The following is an 18,970-nucleotide window of genomic DNA, read 5'->3' as shown; positions in this document are numbered from 1 at the left end:
ACCTTGGACCTACATGGGACGCGCGCATTTATGTATGTGGTACAAGACGGAGCCCTAATCATGTTATGAATATGTTTAAGTATACAAGTAATAAGTTTTCAAAGGACATGTTGCATATGTTATTGCATGAATCATGTTTTTGAAAGTCATCTTGCATAACACATTATGATTATGTTACGATATACCATGATGCCTATGATTATGTTATGTTATGATGAACCTTATGATTATGTCTTGATATGTTATGATCATGATTATGTTATGATAGAATGCAGTTTATGACTTTATGAGGATATGCCATAATACCATATGATTATGTTATGATATGATGCTTCTATACATGATATGATGAGTTGTCTTTACGCTTTATGCATTGAAGCTTTATTTATGCTATATGGTTTTCGTGAGTAGGAAAGGATCTTACTGAGCCTTGAGTGCTCACAGCTTACTTTCCTTGTACCACAAATAAGGGCAAAGAATGGATGTACTAAGGGAGCAGCAGGAGGGGGCAAGAAGGACGTGTGTAGTAGTGACTTGGCTAAAGAGGAAAACCTGCTTTTAATTAATAAGAACTATGTTCATGTTGTTTCCTTTACAACTCTATGACACTTTATCATGCTCTTTAGTATTATGGTTTAAGTTATGTTAAGCATGTTATGTGACTCATGTGATAGGTAGTTGATGATGATGTGTTAAAAAAATAAAAGAAAAGTTTTAAAGAAATATATATATATATATATATATATATGCAATAGATAAGACTTCCGCTGTTTTAAGAAGAAAAGATAAGTAACCCCCGTCAGCTTAAGCAGGAAGGGGCGGGCCGTTACACTTTAGTCATAGATTCATTAGTTGGTTTCGAAGTAGATCTCTCCTTGTGATCTTGTCTTTGTATGATCCTTCGTGAAGCTCTAGGAATTTTTTCCAGAGGTCTTTTGTAGACTCGTAGACTCTGATTTGGTTTACCAAATGTGGTGGTAGCATGCTTAGCAGATGTAATTCTACTTTTCCATTTACCACAAATTTAGCTTGTTCATTCTTTGTCTGGTGCTCTTCTTTCTTTAACTCATCTTTGTTGTCAGTAGGTACTGAAAAATCATATTTTAAGATAAGAAATATATCAAAATCAATTTTGAAAAAACCTCCAGCTTCTTCATCCAATGTGCGGAGTCTCCCTCGAACTTTGGCAAGTGGATGCTTGTTTCGGCCATCGTCTTTTCTTCAATCGACGATTAGTCCTTTTGAGGCAACCTCGCTATGATACAACTTGTTGGTCCCCTGTGGCTGGAATGATCGGGGTGAATTTCCCTGCATAATATAAAATAGTAATACCTTTCTCAAACAATCATACTTAATAATTACACACTTAAAAGAGAATAAATAGAAAAATTGAGACAAGTAAATATTTACTAAGATGGCAATCAGAGGATTACTACTCCAAGGAAAGTTGGCTCAGTAAGATAATCTCCTTCTATAAAAAACGTTGGAGGCGGAGAAGCCTCATACATGAAAATATCACTCAAAAATAAAAAATAGAATGAAACTTGAAGTATAGAGTGTGTTGTTATGAAATGAGAAGACCAGGGCTCTATTTATAACCCACTCGTTCAAAACAATCATTTACTAATGTGGCACAGTTCGAGCGCCTAGACCATCTCCGGGCACCCCCAGCGTGGTAAACCTTATCATCACATAAACAGCTATGTAATCGGCGTGGAATAAAACTTTATCCAGGTCGGGTTCCTGGAGCAAGTCCTGGTGCCTGGACATCCTTCCTCGATGATGTAGGCATCAAGGACCCCCTGAGCTTGTTAGTATTACCCTTAGTACCAATTATGAGATGATTGTTAAGGGCTAATTTTGTATCATATTTCATTATTAATAAAAGGCAAAGTTAGTTATTATATTTATTTCAGTTTAGTGTCAATTGAATAAGTATAATAATGTCCTTGGGTAGTAGGTTCTTATCTACAGCATATCAATTGATTGAATTGATAGTGGATATTCTAGATATACATGGAACACTACTCTTAAATATTCCTAATCAAGCATTAATATACAAGGGTAATATTAATACGTTGAGATTAGCATGTAGGTCAACGGATGACTTGATCTCACAAGTCATGGATATGAGATATCAGGTTGACACATGGGTATATATTAGAGAATATATACTGAATGACCCGCTATGAGAATATTTCATGGATCATTATATGAGTATCATAAACATTCTCATGGTTCTTAGAATATAAATAGTCCTTAGACCTGAAGTCACTATGGTTCACTACATAAGGAGTTGTGTACTTTGGTATCGACAAACGTCACCTGTAACAAGATGGACAATAAAGTCGATCACTGGGTATGAAATGAATTATGTAGAGGGATGTGAGTGATGTAGATGGGATCTATCCTTTCTATATGATGAAAGCGATATCTGTGGACCCCTTGATTAGTAGGATAGAAGAAAGCATGACCATGCGTAAATGAGTCAATATAAAATATTGAGCTTATTTGATTGAGTGTGTCTACTTAGAGATCAAGAAATACAAAAGGTTGATAAGAGGATGATACGATATATGCCTCATTGATCAATCTAGATATCTAGGATAGAGGGACCAAGTCATATAGGTTAGTGGGATCGCCGTGGCGTTGCGGCTCATAATTTTGTTGTTCGCATCATAGTAGATTTATGTCATAAGGATATTGTGAATATATATATGACATGGTGCATGGTTATGGCCCTTTAACCCCAATGTGATTGTCTGTAATGTTGTAATTCATAATACGGCCTGCCTGTCGTGTCTTTATCTTTTTCATTCTTGTTGTAATTTTAGACTACACTCGAATGTAACTCGAGTTTCTTTAGATTTTGTAATGTATAAATTAGAAAGGAGTTAGTCTTCTGGATGACGGGTGAAAAGGAAGGAAGGACAACAACACACGACAACTAAGGAAGTACTTAGAGAAGCTACTTTAACCTAAGTTGACTTATTGCTCTTCTTATTGGCATGAGAAGATCATACTTTATGGGGGCCGTAACTATGTCACATTTTATTTATGCATATATGTGATGTGTACTTGATTGTATACGATACATGTTTAGTTTTAACATAATTAGGTCTTTTTAAATATATTCCTACCAAAGTTTAGTTCTCACTTCTAGCTCGATCAATTAAAGTCAGGTTTTGCCAAAGCAAAGTAACTCAATTTATCTTGCTAGAGTGCGACAGGACAATTGTGATGCCCGACTATTAAACTTTGGGTGCGACTTAACTAAGTTGTCTCACTTGGAATGAGAGCTTAGAGGCATATCCCATAAGATGGAATTCAAATTATACTAATCTTGGGCGATTAGCCAAAGCTAACTCAAGATGAGCAATAATATGGATTTCATAAGATGGGCAAATGGATAAATAGTATTGTTCATCTAGCTATACAAGAGTTGCAATTGGTATATGATGCCTACATACATTATACGTGTTTTGGGCGATTAGCCAAAGCTAACTCAAGATGAGGTATAATATGGATCTTGTCCCACATGAATGTCATTGTGATTGGATTTGGAGCTAATAGTGTGGGTAAAACCACAACCATGACTTGCTCCTACCAAGCTTTACAATTCAGTGGGAGAATCATTTAATTAAAAGGCCTAATTAAATGATCAATATGTGATACTTATTTCTGTATTATGTTGTAGATTACCATGTCGTCATATATGTCGAACACTCTCTCCCTCTGTGATATGTCCTTAATAAGGACAAGCTCAATGGAACTAACATCCTGGACTGGTACAGAAACTTGAGAATAGTTCTCAAGCAAGAACGAAAATTGTATGCACTAGAACAACCCATTCCTGAAGAACCCCCTACTACTGCCACTAGAGCTGATAGGGATGCTTACAAGAAGCATCAAAATGAGGCATTAGATGTGTCATGCCTTACGCTCACAACCATGAACTATGAGTTTCAGAAGCAACATGAGAACATGGATGCTTATGATATGGTTGAACATCTTAGACAACTATATCAAGGACAAGCAAGGCATGAGAGATTTTAGATCTCTAAAGCATTGTTTCAATATAGAATATAAGAAGGAAGTCTCGTGGGGCCATATGTACTCAAAATGATTGAGTATGTAGAAAACCTACAATAATTGGGATTTTCATTGGGCCAAGAATTGACCACAAATCTTATCTTGCAGTCATTGCTCGATAGCTATAGTCAATTCATCATGAACTACAATATGAATGAAATTGACAAACTGCAGCCTGAGATGTTAAGCATGTTGAGAACTGCTAAACTCAACCTTAAGAAGGAAAAGCCTAATACCATTTTGATGGTGTCTAAAGGCAAAGGCAAGTGGAAGCCTAAAGGTAAGGGTAAGACTCAAGCCAAAGGCAAGTGTAAGACTCATGCACTGAAATCTAAAGGCGGGATTGCTAAGTAAGGAACCTGCTTCTACTGTGGTGAGATCAGACACTGGAAGAGGAACTACAAAGTGTACCCAGAGGAACTGAAATGGAAAAGAAGTGAGACTTTTACCTCAGGTATATATGTTATAGAAGTCAATCTATCTATTTCTTCTTCATGGGTATTATATACCGGATGTGTATCTCACATTTATACTAATGTGTAAGGGTTGAGAAATAGTAGAGCATTGACAAAGGGTGAAGTGGACCTACGAATAGGCAATAGTGCAAGAGTTGTTGCTGTCGCTGTAGGAACATATTCCTTATCTTTGCCCACTAGGCTTATTTTAGAACTAGAAGCGTGTTGTTATGTGCCCACTTTAACAAAGAACATTATCTCTGTTTCTTGTTTGGACAAGAAAGGTTTTTCATTTGTAATAAAGGGTAAATATTGTTCCATTTATTTAAATGATATGTTCTATTGTAGTGCACCTATTATGAATGACCTCTATGTTCTAGACTTTGAAAACCCAATCTATAACATCAATACCAACGGTTAAAGTATAAAGATTTGAACCAAACATATCTGTAGCATTGTTGCTTGGGTCACATAAATGAGAGTTGCATATCCCAACTCCATAAGGATGGACTTTTGGACTCATTTGATTTTGAATCATATGAGGTATGTGAATCTTATCTTCAAGGCAAGATGACAAAGACTCCATTTAGTGGGCACAATGAAAGGGCTAATGATCTGTTAGGACTCATACATACTGATGTATGTGGCCCTTTCAAAATAGTAGCTAGAGGAGGCTATCATTACTTCATTACTTTCAATGATGATTTATGTAGATACGACTATGTGTATCTGATGAGACACAAGTCAGAATCCTTTGAAAAGTTCAAAAAATTCAAGAATGAAGTACAAAACAGTATTAAGATGTTTCGATCAGATCGAGGTGGGGAATAACTTAGCCAAGAGTTTCATGACCATCTTGTTGAGTGTGTGATCATATCTCAACTCACTCCACCTGGAACACCATAATGGAATGATGTATCAGAAAGGAGAAATCATGCTTTATTAGATATGGTACGATCGATGATGAGTTATACAGATATTTCTACTTCCTTCTAGGGGCATGCTCTAGAGACGACCGCTTTCACACTTAACCGTATTCCATCTTAGGCTGTCATAAAGACATCATATATGATATGGACTGGGAAGAGTCTCAAGTTGTCTTTCATGAAGATTTGGGGTTGTGAGTCTTACGTTTGACGACAAGTCTTAGATAAACTAGGACCCAAATCAGACAAGTGCTATTTTATAGGATATCCCAAGGAAATAAAGGGATACTACTTTTATAATCTCACACAAGGCAAGGTGTTTGTTGCCAGAACTGGTGTCCTTTTAGAAAGTAAATTTGTTTCTAGAAAAACTAGTGGGAGAAAAGTCTATCTTGAAGAAATTCAAGATGCACAAACTAACACTAACACCTTGATGGAAATTGAACAGGTACCACAAGATGTTGTGGATCAGGATTTTGTTACACCACAAGAAGTTGTGAAGCAACAACCTGTTTAAGTAGCACACGCTCTACGCAGATATGATAGAACCTGTCATCAACCTGAGAGATATTTGTTTCTCTTTTCCGACCATGGTGATGTAGTTCTTGTTGTTCTTGATGAGGCTACATCTTATCAGGAAGTTGTACAGGGGCCAGATTCTGAGAAATGGCTAGAAGCCATAAGATCCAAAATAGAATCCATGTACACTAACCAAGTATGGACTTTGGTTGATCCACCTGAAGGGATCAAACTCATTGGGTGTAAGTGGGTCTTCAAAGTAAAGACTGACATGGATGGTCATATGCATACCTATAAAGGTAGATTGGTAGATAAAAGTTTCAATTAAATTCATGGTACAGACTATGATGAAAATTTTTCACCAGTTGCGATGCTCAAGTCTATTCAAATTTTACTTACTATTACAGCTTACTATAATTATGAGATATGGCAGATGGATGTCAAAATCGCATTTCTTAATAGAAATCTACTTGAGGATGTGTACATGACACAACCTGAGGGTTTTATAGATCCAAAAAATGCTGGAAAGGTTTGTAAGCTGCAAAGATCCATTTATGGATTAAAACAAGCTTCTAGAAGCTGGAATCTTCGATTCGATGATGTGATCAAAATGTTTGGTTTCATTAAGAATGAAGATAAACCTTGTGTCTACAAGAAGGTTCACTACAACAAAATCGCTCATAGACATCGGTTTTCCACCGGTGTCTATTTGATTTTCGACCGATGTCTATGAAGCCGATGTTAAAAGTCTGCCATTTTAGACATCGGGTTAAAACCGGTGTAGTATCACTTAACGACACCGTTTCATACACGGTGTAAAACCGATGTAATATTGTATGTTAATAACACCAGTTTTGGCAGCAGTAAATGACCGATGTAATATTACTTTATAACACCGATTTTACATTGGTGGAAAACCGATGTAATATGTATTTTTTCTAACAGCACAGATTTGATTTTAAAATCGACAATAACAAAACAAAATACACAAATATTCACAAATTGTACAAATATTCTTCATTCAATAATATCAATAAAATACACAAATATTCACAAATTATATAAATAATCTTCTTACAACAATATCCATAAAATACCCAAACATTCTTTTTACATCAAAAGCTAGCTAATAAAAATCAAAATCAAGGTAGAACATTCTTTTAACACATCAAGGTAGAACCGCACTTCAAATGTAATCTAGCATGCATTCAGCCCACTCGAACCGCACTTCATCAATTTCAACTCTGGAGTACTTGAGATTTGTAAACTGTAAAAACACATAAATCCACCATATGTCAAATAAATAAACAAATGTGTACATGTATCAAATAAAATAGAATACTGAGTTTTTAAAGGCTGCTGTGCAAGATAACGAATATAACATAGAATCTAAAACTTTCATATATGACACTTAGTATATGCTGCTTAGAATATAACATAGATAATTTGCTCCTTCTAATTCAAGTGTACAGAATGATAAGAACCGACAACATCATACAACAACTTACTAGGCATGATAATGGTTGAACAAAGAAATATGACTACACAACAAATCTAGTGAAGCATAGAAGAACAAAGCTACCTCTGATGAAGAGATATACTATTTATTGTACTACCTCTGATGTCATCTTGGTATCCTGAATATCCTGCACTAAGCCCCCTATTTTCTGTGATTTCTGCTACCAACCACAGCAGCAAGGAATGCGGCAAGAAGGCAGCTGCCTCCTTAGTTCAACACCCAAAACAGCAAGTTAGAGCTTCCTTTTGGGTCCATTCAATCCTCTAGTAAGTAGAAACTATTTTCCCTTTGGTTTATGATGGATTTGGAGTGTCTTGACCTAAGATATAATCCTCTTGTAGCCCTCTATATTAAAGGCCAGCATACATGGAAAATTCAGCATATTCTTCTGAAGTCATAACAGGGTAGGTAAACTTTACTTGTAGTTTTTATTCATTTGCTTCATGTAGGAGTAGATTCTAGTAAATTCCCACACATTTAATGTTTAATGATCGGCTAGGGATAAGATTAGGGATCAACATGATCATTTCCTCCCTATAGCCATGTGGTAGAGGTCGAGCTTGTAGCCTAAATAATGTAGTTAGGGGTCTCTATCTGATTAATGAAAAACATGAATATAGGTAAAAACAAAAGAGGTGAGTAAAATAATGAAGAGGGGTTAAATCATAAAAACAAAGAGTTCCCTATTCTTGAGGTACCCACAGGCATATTGACACTCACTCTTACTTCTAGTTGAACTTGAAATTTATTGGTATAGCTAAATATGGTAATGGGTACCCTTTAAGTTTGATTACCCATTTATCTTAATAGGTTTGGTTAAATTCGAGTATCAATGTGTTAGATATTTAGAGGAAGTTGAGCAGGTTAAAAATGTAATCAATACTTTAATCCTAAGGTTACCATTTAAGATAGCTTATCCAGCCACTCTACTCACTGCAGCTCCTAATCTCTAATTCCTTTCTTCTTAGGCAATCATTTAGTCTCCAACTAGTATATGGTTTGTAACAAAAGCATAGCATCCGGTTTGTAACTTATTTTAGGCAAATAAAGCAACCATATAAGCTTATGAAATGAGAGAATGCTACACTCATTAATGGTTGCATAAGGATTGCTTAAGTCAACATATAAATTTTCTTTAATGGGATGTAGGTCAATTAATATGGGTTGTTTAATTCATGTGTTTTATGTTGTGTGAATTGCTTAAGGTCATCCCTAAGCTACTGTACATGCTATGTCAGAGCTAAATTCGTCCCAATTTGTGTGGGTTCTTTTCTCCTTTTCACCTAAGCCATATGCATAAACCATGTACATATTAAGTAGAAGCAACTAGTTTTCACTCTTGTGAAACAAAACATCTAATGCTTTTTGTAAACGTTTACATGCTATCAAATTAAGAGTGTCAAGTTTTGATTGGAAGTGTGGATGTTTCCAGCGGTATACAGCTTTCTGAAGAATCAAACATAATCAGATACACCGCTACAATGTGATAGTGTACATAAGCATATCACGCATAACAAGCCACAAGTCCTATCAATCTACCATTAATTATGTACTTACATTCATAGTATTGGTTCAAGTCATATCTAAGTTCATGTCGATCTCTTCACATTTATAAATTTTTCAAATAATTAATATTAGCTTCTGCAAATGATGTTGCCCCTACAGATAAAAACATTCATTGGACAATAAAGGTTGAGAAAAATAACCACCTCAAAGTTTCCTTTCAGTTCTGATTCGAGCTTTTTGGTGAGACTCTCGTTGTACAATTCCTCGTAAGCCAACTGAATCTGCTTTCTTTGGGTGGCATTTCTATGCGCTAAAATGTTGATCAGTGTCTTCTCATTAGTTCCCCATCCTGACACATGTAGATGTCGCGGTAAGGCTATTTAGCTTATACAAATTTTGCTTCACTATTTCTTCATAAATTTATATATGCTATTCAAAACTAGTGTATCTGAGCAAGGTATCGAAATACACTGTAGAAGAACTTGCATCTCTCTTATGCACAATGACATTATATGAGGCCTTGATGAACCCATTGCTAGACATTAGGCTTCAAAGGGACAAGGCTTCAGGGATGGACAAACAGAACACTTTTGCAAACTCTTACAAGGAGATTTCCAAAGAACATAACAATACTAGGAAACATAAATAACACATGGAAATGAAGACTATAATCTCTGTGCTCCTCTTTTATGAGTTTCATTATGGAATATCACATTATCAAAGGTTTGAAAAATCAATCTTCTATCAATTATTAAAAGAAGAAAAAATCTATGTAAATCAATTGGACAAGAAGAAAACAATTTCAGATATCAAAACAATTATTTGCCTGATCCATTAAATAAAAAAAAACTCATTTCTTGAAGATTTCTTCCTTGGTCTATGTTATGATCACAAAAACTATCAGAGATAACAAGTTCATATCACTTAGAAAGATGAAACCTCTCTATTTTCTGGGAAATATGTAGATTTATTTCTGATCGGTGTTAAAAAAAAGTAATCTTGAACTCATAGAGGAATGATCTAAGCATCACTGTCCATGTCTTGAGCTTGACTATGTATACCCTCATGCACAGCAGCATGGCAAAATAAGCTCACAAAGTAACAGAGAATTGCATGTATTGTTTCTTAATATCATAAAGACAATCCTAATTCTAGAATTGAAAGTATATAGACATGCATGTGCATCAGAACTTTATGAAGGGCTCATCGCCACCATAAACTGGTGCCTAAAAAGACTGACACCAACCTCATAATTCAAGCAGAGACCTTCACGAAGAGATGACTCCGCTTCTTCAATGTTTCCAATGTCAACCCTTTGTTCAATCTCACTATTTTGTTGAGTATATTGGTCTACCGAGACATCCTTTGTGGACAAGAACTCAGTTGATTGGGTCATTTCGTTGACTTGCATTTGTTCACCAGAACACAAGCAGTTCATTGTGTTCCTCATAAGGACAGAGAAGGAACCTCTCCTCTTCATTCATTTCTAATCATTCACGCAGCTTGAAGAAGACTCTGTACCATCTACTTTTGAGAGATACCTAGCATATACAGAAAAGGAAGGAGTGTTAAAGAACCACTGATGAGTGGTATCCCAACTGACAGCAAGCAAATCAATTCGAACTCCATTGAACTGTTGTGAAATTCCTCATAAACAGACAAAATAAAAGATGGAATATCACACACAAACAGACACTCAAAACGCATGATGAATCCAGTGTTAGGGACCTATCCAAGAATTCAACTTTTGGCTTAATTTACCATAGAAAACTTTGCAACCTTGACAATCTGCGAAGGGTATGAGACAAGAAAACAAAAGACTAAAGCACTGATGAAACTTAGAAAAGCTGAGAGATCGAACAATACAAAACAAAAGTTTATAACGCAGACTTACTATCTATCTCAGGGAAAAAGGAAAATATGAAACCAAGAAAGAAGATTAACAATCAAACACCTCAAAAGCCCGGATCCCAACACAAAGAGCAATTCGAACAACCACAAAACTGCCCCGGATGAACCAAAACCACACCTTTCGCGCCCTCCGTCCTCTCGAAACCCTAATTACCGATTGCGAAAACACAACACAAAGAAGATCCTACCAGAGATTTCTTCAATCTTGCTCAAGGCGATGGAAGATTGCAGTGATGCTTATTTCACCAAAAAAAAATGCCTTTAGTGTTGGGCATGAATGGCATCATCACATGGACAGAAGACGAGTGTGGTCCTCTATTGTCTTTAAAGACTCGCTTCAAAAAAATATATGGGAAAATGACTTTCCATAACCTTCATTATAGATAAACAAATACCTTCATAATCCCATATATTGAGGAAGCCATCCTCAGCAGCTCTTCTAAAAATTGATGCTTTGTCAAGAAACCACTGGAATAAAGTTAAAAGGACAGTAAGTTATAGCAGCACTTAACAGAAGTATTCCAATGCTAATAATATAGTAATATAGCATGCCTGAACATAGAGAACAGCAACCTTGTGACCATCAAGTTTGTGTACTGGTGCACCAACACCACCAGAAGTTAGGTTACGTTGATCAAACATATGCACAGACTTATCAACAAACCTGAGAAAAAATATGATCATAGATAAAGAAATGCTAAGGCTGCATATAATCACTGACTCACAAACTCAAGACATCATGTTTATAGGAGAAAGTAACAAAATACTGCCTAAGAACCAGCAGAGGTTATAGAATGGGAACAAATAAACATCAAGAATATACGTAGTCACCAGCTCTCCTCATTGCAGCGATAACTCGTTGATAAAGATCAATTTTTAGCACAGAAAGGTCTTCCACCCACCAGTCCTGACAATGCATCATTAATTTTCCTGATCTGCTATCACATTCTAAGTGAGCTAAACCAGAAACCAAATCAAAAGAAATCCGTAAACGATGCTGCAGGGGAAAATTCATTGAGTGGAAATTACCCAAAGATTTCAAATCAACTTCTCACGAAGACACAAATTCGACTCTAAATCATTCCGAAACCCTCCAATTAGGAACCAAAACTTCAAGGAAAGCTCGAATCACTTCTGACCTCTCTGTGACCCATTCTAACAAACAGGTAACGTGCAACTCTCTACAACTTGTTCATCATGGAAAACACAACACAACTCAACCTCAAATCATCGAACACCAGCCAAAATCTCTAGGAAAACCTACTGTGAACACATCAGAAATCACTGTCAAACAATTTTGGGTAACATACGCAAACCAAGCAGTAACCTTCAACCGAAACCTCCAACAAGAACACATCCCACCGAGAAGAATCCAACCCGAATCGTATACAAAGAAAAACCAATCAAACACATCCACAGAAGAGGAAAACATATCGAAAGCGTCTACAAAAGAAGTAAATCAAAACATCTCCAGGAAGAACAATCAAAGCCTTTACCAGAAGAAAACCAGTCGAAATCCATACCAAATCCTCACTTTCTATAGGTTTTCCACCCCACTATACCTCATGGATTTTGAGTTATCACAGGTAGATACACTTGCCTCTTTCTTCTTCGTCTCGCCTCCACTCGTCGTCGCGTTGTGCCCCGTCAGCTGTGGCGCCGCCTGCGAAGCTCAGCTAGGCAGCGAAATGGCGCAACGAGTGGCTCTGTCGACTCGGGAAAAATGGAAAGAAGAGAAGGGTCGGCGGAATCGGGCAGGGAGATGTGATGAGGAAATGAACCCACTGTTCAAAGGGGACGGCGACGGCGAGAAATCGAGGGAGCAGAAGTTGAGGCGGCGCCAGCAGCTAGGGTCGAGGGAGGCGCGGTACCAGGACTTGCAGACGAAGGGGACGGCGACGGCGAGATCTCCGAGGGCGAGACGGCGGAAGGGGAAGAGGGAGATGAGGCTGAGGTTTAGGTTTAGGTTTAGGTTTATGTCGAGAGAAGGGGCACGATATTGGTTTAGGTTTGGAGGGAATTTTGTGAAGTCTTGTAAATTTTGGCCGGTGAAAAAATTAAATTATTTAAGAAGGGGTTTATTAACATCGGATTTTAAAAACCGATGTTAAAATCGGTGTCTATTAACCAAAAAAAGGGCAATCATAGACATCGCCTAAAAAACCGATGTCTATGAGCTAAAATCTGCGCTCATAGACACCGATTTTTAGAAAAACCGGTGTAAAATACTCAAAGACTTCGGTTTTAGCCTAAAATCGATGTTGTTCCACTGATGTCTATGAGCGATTTTGTTGTAGTGGTTAGTGGGAGCATAGTCATCTTTTTCATATTATATGTAGATGACATACTTCTCATTGGAAATGCTATCCTTACATTTCAATCAGTGAAGACTTGGCTTGGAAATTATTTTTCAATGAAAGACTTAGGTGAAGAAGCCTATATTTTAGACCTTAAGATCTATAGAGATAGATCTAAAAGATTGCTTGGCCTAAGCTAGAGTACATACATTGACAAGGTGTTTAAACATTTTGTCTTGGAGAATTCCAAGAATGGATTCCTGGCGATGCCACATGGTGTGAGTCTTTCAAAGGCTCAATGCCCCTCTATTAAGGAAGAAAGGAACCGCATGGATCAGATTCCTTATGCATCTTCCATAGGGTCTATCATGTACGCTATGGTTTGTACTCGCCCAGATATCTCGTATGCTTTTAGCATGATGAGCAAATACTAGTCAGATCCAGGTGAAAGTCGCTGGACAACAGTCAAGAATATTCTTAAGTACTTGAGAAGAACTTAAAATTATTTCTTGATTTTTGGAGGTGATGAAGAGCTTGTTGTAAAGGGTTACACCGATGCTAGCTTTCAAACTGACAAGGATGATTATAGATCATAGTCAGGGTATGTGTTTTGCTTAAATGGTGGTGCTGTGAGCTGGAAGAGTTCAAAGCAAGATACATAAGCTGATTCTACAACAGAGGATGAGTATATTGCTGCTTTAGCTGTAGAAAAGGAGGTTGTTTGGATTAGGAAGTTCATCACAGAGCTTGGTATTATTGCTAGTATAGCGAACCCAATAGACCTCTATTGTGATAACAATGGGGCAATTGCACAGACTAAGGAACCTCGCTCTCATAAGAGATCCAAACACATAATATGACATTTCCATCTCATTCGAGAGATCATCGATAAAGGATATGTGAGGATATGCAGAGTCTTGACCGATGCTATTATTGCAGATCCTTTGACTAAGGCTTTGGCATAAAGGAAGCATGATGGTCACACTAGGTTAATGGGTATTTGATATCTTAGTGATTGACACTAGTACTAGTGCGAGATTATTAGTATTAACGCTCTTACCAATTATGAGATGATTATAAATGGCTCATTTTGTATCATATTTTATTATTAATAAAAGGCATAGTTGGTTATTATATTTATTTCAGTTCAGTGCTAATTGAATAAGTATAATAATGTCCTTAGGTAGTAGGTTCTTATCTATAGCATATCAATTGGATGAATTGATAGTGAGATATTGTAGATATACATGTAACACTACTCTTAACTATTCCTAGTCAAGCATTAATATACAAGTACAATATTAATTCGTTGAGACTAGCATGTAGGTCAATGGATGACTTGATTTCACAAGTCATGGATATGAGATATTAGATTGACACATGGGTATATATTAGAGAATATATACTGAATGACCTTCTATGAGAATGTTTCATGAATCGTTATATGAGTGTCATAAACATTCTCATGTGACTATTGGTATGAATAGTTCTTAGACCTGAAGTCACTACAGTTCCCTACATAAGAAGTTGTGTACTTTGGTATCGTCAAACGTCATCTGTAACAAGGTGGACAATAAAGTTGATCACTGGGTATGCAATGAATTATGCGGAGGGATGTGAGTAATGTAGATGGGATCTATCTCTTCTATATGGCGAAAGCGATATCTGTGGACCCCTTGATTAGTAGGACACAAGAAAGTATGACCATGAACAAATGAGTCAATATGAGATATTTGTTAGGATCGTTCGTACTCGGCTAGAGAGGGGGGGTGTGAATAGCCGACCCCAAATCGTCGTTTCTTTCTACAAAACGTGTTAGCGCAGCGGAAAATACAAAGAAACGAAAGAGAAGAAAACCAAACCTTAACACAAGGATGTAACGAGGTTCGGAGATTAGGGTTCCTACTCCTCGGCGTGTCCGTAGGGTGGACGAGTCCAGTCAATCCGTCGGTGGATGAGTCCCCGGAGAACCGGCTAATACAATATACTCCTTGTGGGTGGAGAAACCTCGCCACAAACGTTTGCAACTGCAAACAAAGAGTACAAGAACAGTAAGAAAAGCAATACAATATGAATACAATAGCACTCTACCAATTGCTTGCTTTCTTGTCGACTGGAGGTGAAGCAGCAACTTCACAACCCAAACGCAGCGGTGGTCGCCGGAAGCTCACGCGAAGCTTGAGGCTAGCTCAATCAAAGCTCGGTTGAAGCGAAGCTTGACAAGAACGAAGTTCTAGAAGAAAGAAGAAGTCATTGTGCGGCAGCCTCGACCCTTTATACTGCGAAGAAGGCGGTGAAGAAACTGGCCGTTGCGTCGCAGCTAGAACCCTGATCGATGCGTGGACCGATCGGAAAAGCATTACATCACGATCGGTCCATGGACCGATCAGGAACCTCTGATCGGTCTTGGGACCGATCAGGCCTTCCTGATCGGTCCCGGACCGATCGAAGCTTCCAGAGTTGCCCAACTCTGCGTGGGAATCTGATCGGTCCCGGCCGATCCACGCGTCTGATCGGTCCGGGGCCGATCAGCTCAAGCGATCGGTCTCCGGCCGTCGGTATAGAACCATGATCACCTTACATTTGTCATCGATCGGTCACGGATCGATCGATACACAACGTATCTGGATCGATGCGGGCCGATCCAGAGCTATTTTGCCCAAACCAAGTCCCAAACCTTCAAACCAATATCCGGTCAATCTTGACCTATTGGTACATCATGCTTAGCATCCGGTCACTCCCTTGACCTGCTAAGACTCCCCACCAAGTGTCCGGTCAATCCCTTTGACCCACTTGGACTTTCCTCTTCGTGCCAAGTATCCGGTCACTCCTATGACCTACTTGGACTTCCCATCACCAGATGTCCGATTACCCTTGATCCATCTGGATTTTCCCTTGCCCGGCTTCACTCACCAGGACTTTCACCTAGCTTCACTCACTAGGGTTTTCACACTGCCTAACATCCCAGTTAGGACTTTCTCACTGCCTGGCTTCACTCACCAGGACTTTCCACACTGCCTAACATCCCAGTTAGGACTTTCCAACTGCCTAACATCCCAGTTAGGACTTTCCCACTGCCTGGCTTCACTCACCAGGACTTTCCACACTGCCTAACATCCCAGTTAGGACTTTCCCACTTTGCCAAGCTCCCTGCTTGGACTTTTCCCGTGCCAAGCTCCCTGCTTGGACTTCTCCAGTGCCAAGTCTCCATACTTGGACTTTTCAGGTCAACCAGGTCAATCCTTGACCTAGGGTTGCACCAATAATCTCCCAACCATCTATTCTTGTCTCACATCAAGAATAGAACTCTCTCACGAGTGTCAAACATCAACATGCAACTCAACTAGGTCAACCTTGACCTAAGGTTGCACCGACAATCTTCCCAAGTCAAACATCAAAATACAACTCGAGTCAAGTCACCTCGAGTCGGGTCAACCAGGTCAACCTTGACCTAAGGTTGCACCAACAATCTCCCCCTTTTTGATGTTTGACAAAACCCATAATCAAGTTAGGTTAAACAGATAACCTAACTTAGGTTTTCCAACCATCTTCCAATGTCCAATGTTCTTTCCTTGAACATTCTCTGGACATTCTCCCCTTAGGTTAACCCGATAACCTAACTTGGGTTTTCCAATAATTCTCCCCCTTTTTGACACACATCAAAAAGATTTCCAATGTTCTTCCTCGAACATTCCTTGACATTCTTCCCCTAGTTTAGGTTAACCCGATAACCTAACTTGGGTTCTCCAATAATTCTCCAATGAACACTCTCCCCTTTTTGACACACATCAAAAAGAAAAAGAAGGGTATCAAGGTCAAGAGTTTCTTCCTAATGAAAGCCCCATACCTTTCATTGAAACTCTTAATTTCCCCCTTGATACTAAACTCATATCACTATTAGTGATAATCCCATATCACTAATCCTTAAAAGTCTTAAGGAGTAAAAACTCCCCCTAAAAGTCAACTCCCCCTAAAGGTCAACTCCCCCTTTGACCATTGCACCAACAATGTCTTTGAGAGTTCCAAACCTTTAGAAATCCAAAAACACCATTTCCATAACTGAAATTTCAGACAACAGCTGAAAAATCAGAAATTCGGCACGCCCTGATCGGTCCCCAGACCGATCAGCCCTTCACCAGATCGCACTCGTGCTACTGGAACTCACTGGATCGGTCCGCAGACCGATCAGATCTTCCCTGGATCGGTCCCCGGACCGATCCAGCCACTGAAATCAGAACTTCTGATTTCCCCTTCCGGAAAATCAGAAACTCCTAATAAATTCAAGAAAATTCCAAAAATTACGAAACTTTGAGGATACATTCCTCATATCATACACTATCATGGAAAAATAGTTTTCTATGAAAATAACTTCCATTTTTAATCTTGATACAAAGTTCAAAAACTTTGAAATAGTTCAAGTTTAACTCAACTTTGTATCACAATGTTCAATGATGAATGCAATCACTAGGAAAGCTTCATCAAGGTTTTTCAAATCAATTTTGAAATGATTTTAAACCCTTTAATTTAGGATCATAATCTTAGGACTATATGTACATGACTTGTACACAAGTTTTCCCTATGATCCTCCATTTCTTGAATTAGGCTCATCTAGGTACAAGAACTATGCACCTTGATCCTAACTCATGATCCTAATATCTCACACACATCTAAAGTGTATCAAACACATCCATGTCAATTTTGATGTGAGATATGGGTTTAGGTATCTTAGACTAAGGTCTCATGCATTTTCTAAACACAAATTTGATCTCAATATCAAAATGTGTTTTTCATCCTTAAATCAATTCAATTGATTACTAATGCAAGAGATGATGACATGGCATAAAATGGTATCATAAATGAAAACATGTGCCAATGTCATGATGTCATGGCATAAAGTTTGAAACTTAAATAAACATGACATAAAAACTAGCCTAAGCATTATCATGACATTTCAAATGATAATAAAACTAAACATGATGTCATGACATGTGAGGGCAAACAATCATGGCAAGATTTAGCATAAATAAATATACCTAGATTACCTATCTAAGTATCCTAAACCACTTGGCTAACTTCAAATTTAATCCTAGATTGCCCCAAAATGCCAAAATCCTAATTTTGACACTTCTTGAACTCTAGATTAATTCATGCCACTTAAAGATCAAATTTATCCTCAAAACTTGGCATGTTTCATTTTTCCTCGAGAGTTCTCTAGATTTTCCCAAATTGTGCCAATTGAGATTAAAAATGAAATTTCCTATCTTTAGGCACATTTAACTCTTCAAAGGAGTAAATATTCCATTTCATTTTCAAAGGTTCCCAACAACCTTGAAAATGCTCCTTGAGTGTCAATTTCCTCAAAGTTGGGTTAACTACCCTTCTAATCGGAGTTGACACTCTCTATCCCATCTATAGGGTAGAGAAGATGCTCCTAGGAACCCAATACCTATTTGAGCTCATTGGGTTCACTAAATATTCACTAGGGATAACTTCCCTAGCAACCCTCCTAATGACCCTCTTAGGCTTTAAAGCCTTGGCCATTTGGGACTCATCAAGATCAACTCTAGGGGTGACTCCCCTTGTGACCTTGGTGTTGGTCTTCCTAGCCCTAGGTTTTGTTCCATAATCGAATGGAACATTATGATAGGTGAGCTTGACCATTTGGGACTTAGGTTTGTGACCCAAACCTTTCTTATCCTGGGACTTGGGTTTTTGACCCCTAGACCCTAGAGTCAAATCCTTAAG

General features: G+C 38.0%; 1 protein-coding gene across 1 annotated transcript; it reads right to left on the bottom strand.

Annotated features, from left to right (window-relative positions):
• Positions 1–7,200: 7,200 nt before the first annotated feature.
• LOC122024403 (WD-40 repeat-containing protein MSI4-like) lies at positions 7,201–11,737 on the bottom strand. Its single transcript, XM_042583026.1, has 3 exons — positions 11,481–11,737; positions 11,324–11,396; positions 7,201–7,259 (listed from the first exon to the last, which is right to left on the bottom strand). Exons 1-3 carry the CDS (start codon positions 11,610–11,612, stop codon positions 7,231–7,233), a joined length of 234 nt encoding a protein of 77 aa, XP_042438960.1. The 5' UTR covers positions 11,613–11,737; the 3' UTR covers positions 7,201–7,230.
• Between the last annotated feature and the right edge of the window lie 7,233 nt (positions 11,738–18,970).

This window comes from Zingiber officinale, chromosome 9B (genome assembly GCF_018446385.1).
Source record: "Zingiber officinale cultivar Zhangliang chromosome 9B, Zo_v1.1, whole genome shotgun sequence".
In the NCBI taxonomy this organism is placed as follows: Eukaryota; Viridiplantae; Streptophyta; class Magnoliopsida; order Zingiberales; family Zingiberaceae; genus Zingiber; species Zingiber officinale.
The sequence above is the reverse complement of the archived record's forward strand: the minus strand, read 5'-3'. Positions and strand labels throughout refer to the sequence as shown.

Bases quoted from the DNA above. Each gene is read 5' to 3' on its own strand.
- LOC122024403 (XM_042583026.1), bottom strand. From the start codon at position 11,612: ATGATCATATTTTTTCTCAGGTTTGTTGATAAGTCTGTGCATATGTTT. The intron at 11,397-11,480 runs GCATGCTATATT...ACTTTATTCCAG, and splicing joins TTGCTGTTCTCTATGTTCAG to TGGTTTCTTGACAAAGCATC. The intron at 7,260-11,323 runs GTATTTGTTTAT...GTGTTTTTACAG, and splicing joins CAATATATGGGATTATGAAG to TTTACAAATCTCAAGTACTC.